This window comes from Brachyistius frenatus, unplaced genomic scaffold (genome assembly GCF_029030835.1).
Source record: "Brachyistius frenatus isolate BFR_SWC_R1_liver_20210118 unplaced genomic scaffold, ASM2903083v1 Contig_12, whole genome shotgun sequence".
NCBI lineage: Eukaryota > Metazoa > Chordata > Actinopteri > Embiotocidae > Brachyistius > Brachyistius frenatus.
Window position 1 is genome coordinate 5,744,221 of NW_027210611.1, and position 9,928 is coordinate 5,754,148.

At 45.1% G+C, this 9,928-nt stretch overlaps 2 protein-coding genes across 3 annotated transcripts; both read left to right on the plus strand.

Moving 5' to 3' along the window:
* The first annotated feature begins 356 nt into the window (after positions 1-356).
* Positions 357-1,115, plus strand: LOC138617177 (uncharacterized). Its single transcript, XM_069691930.1, has one exon. The coding sequence runs from the start codon at positions 357-359 to the stop codon at positions 1,113-1,115; it is 759 nt and encodes a 252-aa protein (XP_069548031.1).
* A 445-nt stretch (positions 1,116-1,560) lies between these two features.
* Positions 1,561-9,297, plus strand: ndc1 (NDC1 transmembrane nucleoporin). 2 transcript variants are annotated; one of them, XM_069692412.1, is made up of 18 exons: positions 1,561-1,715; positions 2,492-2,612; positions 2,720-2,821; positions 3,256-3,430; positions 3,519-3,645; positions 3,911-4,019; positions 4,228-4,279; positions 4,407-4,539; positions 5,006-5,098; positions 5,198-5,279; positions 5,442-5,603; positions 5,704-5,964; positions 6,229-6,341; positions 6,863-6,913; positions 7,404-7,467; positions 7,563-7,663; positions 8,944-9,104; positions 9,219-9,297. In XM_069692412.1, the coding sequence occupies exons 1-18, from the start codon at positions 1,677-1,679 to the stop codon at positions 9,280-9,282; spliced, it is 2,010 nt and encodes a 669-aa protein (XP_069548513.1). In that variant the 5' UTR covers positions 1,561-1,676; the 3' UTR covers positions 9,283-9,297. The 2 variants fall into 2 exon arrangements, with proteins under 2 accessions (XP_069548513.1, XP_069548514.1); XM_069692413.1 differs by lacking the exon at positions 6,863-6,913.
* The last annotated feature ends 631 nt before the right edge of the window (positions 9,298-9,928 follow it).

A 9,928-nucleotide genomic window follows, 5' to 3' on the forward strand; every position in this document is an offset into this window, starting at 1 on the left:
AATATTGCCATTGAATAACAAGGGCAAAGTTTTTAGATTAATTAACAAAATAGAAAAAAGAAATTGTGTCACTTGAAGCGTCAATGGGATGGTGGCGCCCTAATTAATGGTCATTCTAGCCTCAGCTTTGAGTTACACAGGAGCTGCCTGTCAAACAGATAACCCTGTTAGTGGAATGTCACCTGCTTCAGTCTCAGGCATGCAGGCAGCTGCTCGCGCTGGTGGATTTATCAACACGCACTCGAGGACTATTTGAATTGCTTAAAAATAGTATTTTTTTTTTTTTTTTTTTTTTTTTAAAGGAAATGGCTTTTTAATTTTTCTTTATATTGTTGACTTGGACACCTTTTTTCAGGATGGCCTCCTCGAATGGCAAAGGTGAAAAAGTGTCCAAATTTGAGACGTTGAAACTTTTGGAGAAATGCAGAAAGGAAAGAGACGACGCCATGCATAGAGAAAATGTCCTCAGGGAGAAACTCAGACAGTACGAGTCGAAGATGCGTTCAACTGAGGCTGTGAAACAGAAACTGAAGACCTTGACTGTGGACAACAAAGGGCTGAGGAAACAAGTCAAGGTTCTGCGTACTGAAATTGGACTTGAGTGCGACCCAAAGTTCGATGGAAAGTCCACCAGGGACGTTATCAATGACTTGCATGAAAAGGAGCGGGAGTGCAGCTACCTGGTAGAGAAGGCTGGTAAACTCAGTCTGACCATTGATGACCTGGCATCAGAGCTGGCAAACACGGTCACCTCCAAAACACTGTTGGAGGATCAAGTGCAGTCATTAAAGCAAAATCTCAAGGATATGACAAATAATCAGCGCCGTCTACTGAAGCTGTGGGAAGACAAGAAGGTGCAGAGGGAGCAGCTTGCCCTCCCTGCAATTACCCAGAAGCCCGGACATAAACCTTTCATCCATAAAGCAATTCAAACTGAAATGTCCATCAGTGGATCCCAAAAGCTTCCAGTCAACGCTTTTGAGACCAAGTCATTTTCTCGGGACAAGGACAAAAAGACTGTTTTGGATGAACACAGTTTTCCAACTTACGGAAATGGCTACCATCATGACAACAAAACTTACATGCATGATGAAACTAAAGGAATTCAAAATTGACGTGATTCACAGACAGACAGGACGAACACTCTGCAGGGAACATAAAGCAGAGACTTAACAAATAATGATTTGACTATATGTTTAATATACCTGTAATTGACAGACTATAAGTAAAATGAGATACAATTTTAACATTGTAAAGTTGATTTATGGCTTGTCTTGGTGCCTTGTGTAATTTCGTGTTGTGATAATGTTTTGTTATAAGAGTAATGTAAGAGTCAAATGTAAAAACAATTTAAAAAATTTTTTTTTTTTTTTTTTAGATCTGTTGAAGTCAACCTTAAAGGAAAGCATTTTTAAGTTAATGTTTGCGAGCTAGTGAAGTTTAACCAAGTTTACATGAGCCAGAAAATTTCAAATAAATCCATGCTGACGTGAAACGCTGGCAGCAGGCAGTACGGTGGACAGCTTTTAATCGGGGTCCTTGAGAGGTCCTGTGAATGCATGTGGCGCGATATGGGAAACTGAGAGGTAAATAGTCGGACAGCCGAGGAGCCGAAGACATTTTTTTTTTTTTTTTTTAAATCTATCGCCGAGAGACTTTCCAGTCATCCAAACAACATGTTTTCTACAGAGCAAAGTTGCTGGTTCATCCGCAAGGTGAGTCTGTTTTTTTAAATCTTTTAAAATCAGTTCGTCATAACGCGCGCCATCGCGTGCTAACACGAAGTTTCTGTTAGCTGCAGCTAACGGGCTTTTTCCAAATGTTATTACCGATTTTTTAAAAATTATTATTATTATTATTTTTTAAAAGTACTTACAGAAGAAGAAAAACAGCTGCAAGTAGGGTAAAAAAAAAAAACCCGGCACTAAAATGTGAGCGGTAACTCGTCGTTTAAAATAAACGGAAGCCGATTATGAAAAGGAATAAGAACCAACAAATCAAAACAAACGTGTTTACCACTGAAACGGACATATATAATGCAGATCACGTGTTTAAGGGTTAGTACCTTGCAGACGTAAAACCGAATGAAGTGCCACAGCTGCTGTTAAAGAAGAACAAACGGGAAAATGAATTGACGGCGGGGATCCATCTCAAATTAAAAGCTCGGATACATAAATCTTACTGTGAATTCAGTGACTGGAAAATAGATATAAAATAAATAGAAATAAACTTTCAGCAGCAGCAGAAGTATTGATTCCAGGCCGATGGTGTCTTATTTTGAATCACTTAAGACGTCAAACATTATTTAGAGTAAAAGGGTCACTTGTGATTCATTTTAAACTCTGGGCTGGATGACATCTGGCATGTTCTTATTTTTCTGATTTCCATCAGAAAAAAACAACAACAACAACAACAACCCGTTCTCACTTCTGTCAAGGTGAATTAGTTGTGTGTCTTGTTATATTTATGTGACTGTGGCTGTTCTGTTCAGGTGATCTGCTGGAGAGCTGCAGCCAGCACTGCTTGGGCTGTCATGTTGTTGCCCCCCACCACGGCAGTTTTTGTCCTCCTCAGCAGGTTCAGTCTCCTCCACCCCATCCAGTCGATATCGGGTCAGTCGCCACCGCCGCCGCCGCCTCGTCCGTTTTTGAGGTTTGAACTCGGGAGCTGCGTGACCTTGTGTGCCGAAGCTAACTTGTAGAGGACGTCTCTCCCCCAGAATGTCTCACCCTGCTGGCAAGCGCGTGCGCCATCTTCTCCTTCATACTGCTGTGCGGCGTGATCCTCGTGGTCGGTTTCCTCAACTTGGAGTATTACACCGGTGAGCGGCACGACACTGGAAAAGTAGACGTTTCCTTAAGGGGATCGTAGTCGTGCTCTACAGCCGACTTTGGTTTGAAGGGCGTTGTTGTCGTCTTGTGATTGACGTGTTGCTTGGATGTACTCGTAAATGTCATCAGTTCAGAGCAGCGTAGAGCTGACGAAAATACACAGCTTTTACAGACAATATAATTGATCCTCGGTATGCAATTGATTTCGGACATTCATCCAATCACTTCAAAGCTGCTTTTGTCCAATGTCTGCCACAGGAATTAGTGTGACGATACCCCGCAGAAAAGGGTTTCCATTTTCCATTCAATGTCAGTGCAGTCCAAATAATGTACACGTGTGCATCTCTCCGACGCACAGTCAGGATCAGTTTCTTTTCAATAGTTTTTGCCCACATGTAGAATTTGTGTGTTTGTGTCTTTCCAGTCATTCCGACCGTCGCGTGCTCGAAAATCGCCCTGTTGGGGCAGCTGCTCCACCCGCAGCAGTTCGTCAACTCGCTGGTCCACTCCGTCACGGGAATAATCGTGGCCTGGTTTTGCGCCGTCACCATCGGTTTCCGATACGAGACTCTGGGCCACCCGTGCACACAGAGTGATGAGTAAGCAGCAACCGCGCTAAACTATTATTGATCTTGTGCATTACATGCTTCGTCTGAAACTGTCTCGATGTGTTTGCGACCCTGACAGTTTCCCTCAGATGTGTCTGAATGAGTATCATCTCATCCTCCTGCTGGCGGGAGCCTTCGTCGGATTCTCTCACAGTCTGCTGGGTGTGATGCACAACATGAACTATGTCTCCTTCCACACTGCTCAGGTATGTAATGTGACTTTAATTGTTTATCTTGACCAATAAAAAAAAAAAAAAAAGATGGACGTTTTTTTTTTCCTTCGTCAACATAAATTCAAATGAGTCTGCGCATGTTTCTTGACCCACAATATCTCAAACTACACAGATTGTGTGCAGAACCCACCCTTAATATAGATATATATATATATATTTAACCCAAACTTAGGAAAAGAAACCAAACAGTTTTCCACTGCGAGTTAATTGTTGTTGTTTGTGTTTACAATTTCCCCAGCAATACAAATACCTTCGCTTCAAGGGATCCCTTCCTTTGGTGATGAAGTGCAGCGCCACTCAAGCTCTGTACTCTGTCAGGAACTTCATTGTTGTGTATTTCTTTTTGGGTAAGTGGCCTCTGTTCATGAATAACGTGTCAGGAACGCAACTCCTACATCTTAAGAAAGTCAGCAATTTCCTAAAAGTTGTCCAGCGAGTCATTTTTTTTTTTTTTTAGAAAATATGTTATCAATGACTGCTCTGATCTTGCTTTTGGCTTTTTCTGCCCAAACTTACTAAATGTGGTGTCAAATATCTGAATTGAACATTTAACAGGATACGTTCCAAGAGCATGGATCTGCAAAACACTGAATCTCCATCTGAACAGGTCGGGATAGTTGGTAGATTACGTATGATTAATCGAAAATACTTGTTCATGTTTTGCGCCGCGGCTGATCTGCGGACCGATGTAAAGCTTTGGATGAAGGTGTTTGTGTGCGATCTCCCACCTCTAGCTCCGTCCACCCTCTCGACAGCATAGCCGGACTGCTGGACCTCTCTCTGCTCTACCACCTGTGGCTCAGCGCCACCTTCCTCCTCTTCACTTGGTACATCACACTGCTGCTCTTTAGGATCTTTGTCACTGAGGTATGTGTATCAAACAACATTAGACAATCTGTCAATATTTAAAAAAATAAAATAAAAAAAAAAAGTCTTGTGCCAGAGAACGGAAGTACAATTTCCACATTTTGGTTTTGATTTGAATTTTTGTTTTGTTTTTACTTGACTGATTAAACAAATGCACAGATTATGGATCTGACCCAACGTCCATGTAAAGCTGACATTGGTGACCGCCGTAAAATATTTAGCTAATTCTTCGTGATAGTCAATTCATAGCCGAGAAGACAACACCTGTTGTTGTTTTTTTTTTTTATTATTATTTATAGTCACCAGGGGGCAGCAGTGTCAATGCTTTGCAATGCTGCAAGGATTTGAACACTAATTGTCTTCACTACATTATCTTTAAGTTTATGGTGAATCCTTTCAAGCAGGCATTTAAATGCATCTTTTGAAGACCTTTAATAAAATTAATGAAACTACATGTCCTTTGCAGGTGTACAGTTTTCCTGTGCAGTCACCTTTTACCGACGATGACGTCCACAGTCTTTCCAAAGTGCTTACCGACAAGCAGCCAATGATATTAAAGGTAAGTAAAAACCCACCTGTAGCTCTTTCAAGTTTGTTTTTTCTGTGTGCTGAAACCCAAATTTCGATCAGTTGTGAATCGTCTTTCTCCAAATTTCAGTTTCTAGCTCTGCAGGACATGGCTCTGTTGTCTCAACATTCTCCATCACGACGCTGCGAAGTCTTCAGTCTGAGTCAGCCAGGTCTGTGTGTGGTTCGTTAACAAACCAAAAAAAAAACCCTCTCTGTTTTTACCGTATTAGATTTTTCTTGTGTAGATTCATTTAAATATTCAGATTGTGCTTTTAAAGTAGCTCACAGCAAAATCAGTACGTATTTATCTTTTTCACCCCCGTCCCTCCCAGGAGGCCACCCTCATAACTGGAACGCCATCAGCAAAGAGTGCCTGTCTCTGCTGGCTGATCTGACCCAGAGACTCGTAGCCTACCACGACACCGTAGCGACCAACGGCAGGGCCAAATGTCTGTCCACCGGGAGCGAAAGGAAGCTTTCATCTGAGACATCAGGTACGTCGTTGGAGACGAGTGGTTGACACCGGTGAAGACTTCTGAACCACTGCACAGTGAATATGGACGTGTCATTTCTCATTTTGTGAAATCCTCAAAGCGACCTCGGGCACGGAAGACCTGATGAGCCCGCGGCCCGCTTTTCTGATGAGGACCCCAGCGTCGGTCTTCGCCCGCTCGGTCGTCGGAGGCCCGCAGAGCCCGCTGACGGCTCCGTTCACTCCCGACCTGGACAGCCCTTTTTCTTCTCCTGCCCTGCGGCGTCTCACTGCCCCGGTGGAACAGTGCTCGCCGTGGCACGGCACCGCGCAGAGCCCGCACATCATGAGGAGAGCACCGAAACTCTGGTCCACCGCCACAGGTGAGAGAAGAAGAGCGGGAGCCGTCAGGTCCCTCGGATCATACGCAGGCTTTATTGTCCGATGTTAAGACAAATGGAGTTGTGTCGGATCTTTGAAATTGTGCTTCCTCAACAGTTGGCAATAATTCATACATTTTTTTTTTTTTTTTTTTAAACCATGTTTAAGCTGTTCTTTGTAGCTCTTAAACTAACGTCGAGTCATTTTTTGAGAAGTCATTTTCAAACTCATCGGCGAATGATTAATAAGCCTCGGCCTCTGTACAGATTCCCAGGTCAGCGGGAGTCCCCCTCCGTCTCCAGCCTCAGTTCCCAGCCCCAAACAGGAACCCTCCAAACCAAGTTTTCTGGCTCAGTTCCTCCAGAACAGAAAAGATCAGGTACTAAAACCCCATCACAAAGCAAAGCGACGACGTATTTGTTAATCTGTCCAGCGTTGCGCTTTTCACACTTAACACTTATTAACACTTTGATCAAATTGGAGCCAAATGCACGACTATGCTTCATTAGATTACTGTAACTTTCTAAAAACCGACAGTCGGATGTGAAGAAATGGACAGAACTCCATTTGTTTTTTGTTTTTTTTTGCTCTTCCTATTCATCTAAATCTAAATCACACCAGTCACATCCGTGCAGGCAGCGGAAAGTCACTTTCCTTCAAAGAGGACTGCGACTGAAGTAAACGTGTCAGCTCCTCAACATTGGCTCCAAGAATGGTCTAATCCGGAGCCTCAGTTTGAATGTACCAAAGATATTTATTTACCCGTTGTTATATTGGGAGCGTACATCCTCCTCGCACGAAGGTCCTAGCTCAGAGTTTAGTGTGAAACGCTGTTATTTCTGATCGTTATCTTGCCTACTTTTAATACCGAAACACCTCTACACTTAATTGTCCCATCAGGTTAAAAATTTCTTGGCAAAGCGGGCGCTGATAATGTATTTGTTTAACAAGGTAAGGACGTGTGGCATGTGCATGCTGTCTCCCTTAAGCTTGTGAACACAGAGGGGCTCCTGCATGCTTTGGGTTTGACAAATCTGTGACGGTCACGTGCCGGCATCACTAATTCAGCTCCTCGGTTCTGGGCCTAACGGCGCACCCATTACTAATGTAGCTCTTTTCCATCCGTCTCGCTGTTCCAATGAGCCTTACCTAATTACCTTAAAAGCTGGAGTTGCGCAACGCGTGCGCCGAAAGTTAGTAAAGTCACCGGCTTAGTGAGATGCTGACAAAATCTGAAGATTGCGCCGCTTCCTTCATGCAGAAACTACTTCGGGTTAGTCTGCTCTGCTGTCCGAGGTTTACGCATCTCCCTTTAATCCCACCTGCATGTCGTGGTGTAGTCTCACCGTAGCGCGTCCCAACTAGCCCTAACCCGAGCGGTATTAAATCTGCGTTTTAAAAAGAAACGATAACTCCTGCAAGCTAACATTGTGTCCCGCAGCTCCCAGAAGCCTCCAGTCAGGCTCTCTTTGCTGACAGCCAGGCTCACATCTGGGCTTTGGAAGGTAGGGGAGAGACGCTGATTGTTTTTCCATTTAGATTTTAAATTCAGCCCGTAGCTCCAGCATGTTCACTGTTTACTGCAATGTCCCCCTTACAGGACTGTCTTACCTCGTTCGAGCCTCATTCTCGGAGGACCAGTTTGGAGTTGTACAAACTATGTTACCCAGCATTCTCAGCTGCATGCTAGTCTTACAAGAGGTAAGTTGTTCTCGTAAACTATGTACAGATATATATATATATATCTATATCTACATATAGAGTGAAATTTGTGACGTGGTATGCAGGTTATGTGTTGGGCATGCACGAACAATACAGCTTGTTGTCAGTGTCACTAAATTGTCCAAACCGTAATAGTAAACTATGTAAGACGTATAGGAAAAAACAAAAAACTTAATTAATTAATGAGCTTAATAAAATGAATTAATCTTACTTGCCGTATTGTACAGAATATTTGAATTGCTACACAGCAGCAAAATAGCCTGGAGTCAATTTCAAAAACTCTTTTTAAAAGCTTTGTACCTTTTAATACAAATACAAACTTACTGAATTTGAACTTCCAATTCAAATATCACAAAAACTCCCCGGAGGGTGGTTTGTCAATCCCAAGCGCGCGTCCTCGGGAGGACGCTTTCTTTTAACGCCGCGTGTCCCGCAGAGGGCACGCGAGACTCTTTCCTAGCATTCGGAGAACGTTGCTATTGCAACAACACACCATCAGTGGGGGGGGGGTAAAACTAACCTGTGCGACGGTTTAATCCCAGCTCACGTTCCTCATTAGTGGGTGAACAATCACACATTTGTCGCGAGTTCCGCTTCGCAATGACAGAAAGAGGGGGGGGGGGCAACGGGAACAGTTTTATTCCAACTCGATTTTACCGTATAAAAAACAGAGCGTAAAAATCGCAAAAAAAGCTCACAAAACGCCGTGCGGTCACAGAACAACACGCAGCAAGGAAGCCAAATAACGCTTTAAAACACACCAATATTACAAAAGTAAAAACCCAGGTCTATAGCGGTGACTGTGGGCCCGCAGCTGGAGCTATGAGATTCGTCAAAAAGGGACGGGTTTTAAACCCAATCTTAAAAGGTACGGAAGACCTCCTGAACCCAAACTGGGAGCCGGCTCCGCGTTAGAGGAGCCTCCGATTCTGCTTCCAGGAAACTCTAGGAATCAAAAGTAAGCTCGCCGTCTGAGAACGAAGTGTTGTGTTGGGGTAATATGGCACAATGAGGGCTGCGAGACACGGCGGTTCATGTGTCAGTAAGTGGCTCCGTGTGTCCCGGGGAAGTCTCGGGAGGTTTCCGGTCCCACCTCGAGCGACGGGACCTCGCGACGCTGCAGCGTCGATGCAGATGAAACGGGGACGGACCGCTTTAATTTGCACGTCGACGGCAGTCGTTGAGTTTTCTTCTTTTTTTTTTTTTCCCCTTCTTCTCCTCCTCCTCCTCCTCCTCCTCCTCCTCCTCCTCATCTTCAGGCCGTCGATCGGCACTTCAAGCTGCCGCACGCCTCCAGCAAGCCGGCCAGGTCGACCAGCAGCATGGCGGACTCCACTTACAAAACACTGCGCTTCGCCGTCCGGGCCACGCTGAAGACGGCCATCTACCGGATAACCACCACTTTCGGAGACCACTTAAAGTACGCCCGCCGACGGTTGACGTCCCGATCTGAATTCTGCATCGCGTGTGCGTGCGTAGCGGAAAAGCGCTGCCGAGCGCACTGACCCCTCTTGTGTTTTCGTTTCGTCCTCAGAGCCGTTCAGGTGTCCGCGGAGCACCGGAAAAGACTGCAGCAGTTTCTGGAGTACAAGGAATAACACGCGCCTGACACACACCCGACACTGGCGCCTCCGGATCCTTATCTGTGCGCGCGCGCGAAACAAGCGAAAGCCCTCGATAGTGCCTCTTTTAATATTTACGTCTGCACCATGTCGCGGCGGATCGTATTTGACAGGCTGGATCACATCTCCCAGAGGCGCGAGGCGCGAGCCGGAGTCGGAAGAGACCGACCGAAAGGGGCCGAGAGGCTCCGTTCACCTCCCGCGTTTTGGGAGATATAAACCGGCCGACTGCATAAAGCGCCTCGCTCGAGAAACAAATCTTCCATATTGTTTTGCAAGAAAAGTCTTTGGAGGGAGCTGTAAAAGGGCTGCGTTTTCTTTCGGGGTTTCTCGTTTCAGCCGCTGGAGTTGTATTTTGCATCAGTTGCGAAGGGTGAGAGCGACGGCACGAGCGCAGACAGACCGGGCGGACGTGTTTGTTTTGTAATGAAATCTCTTCCGTTTCTCGGGTGCGTTCTGAAAACGCGCCCTCACAGATCTGGTTTTGTTCTGAACGCCGGCCCGCAGAACAGATGGACGGACCGCACACCCGCGCTTGTTCGCGTTAACTTTTTGTTTTTGCTGGGTGTGGCACGAGGCCGTCATAAATCAAGAGGCACAGATTTGGTGCGACTGGTTCCAA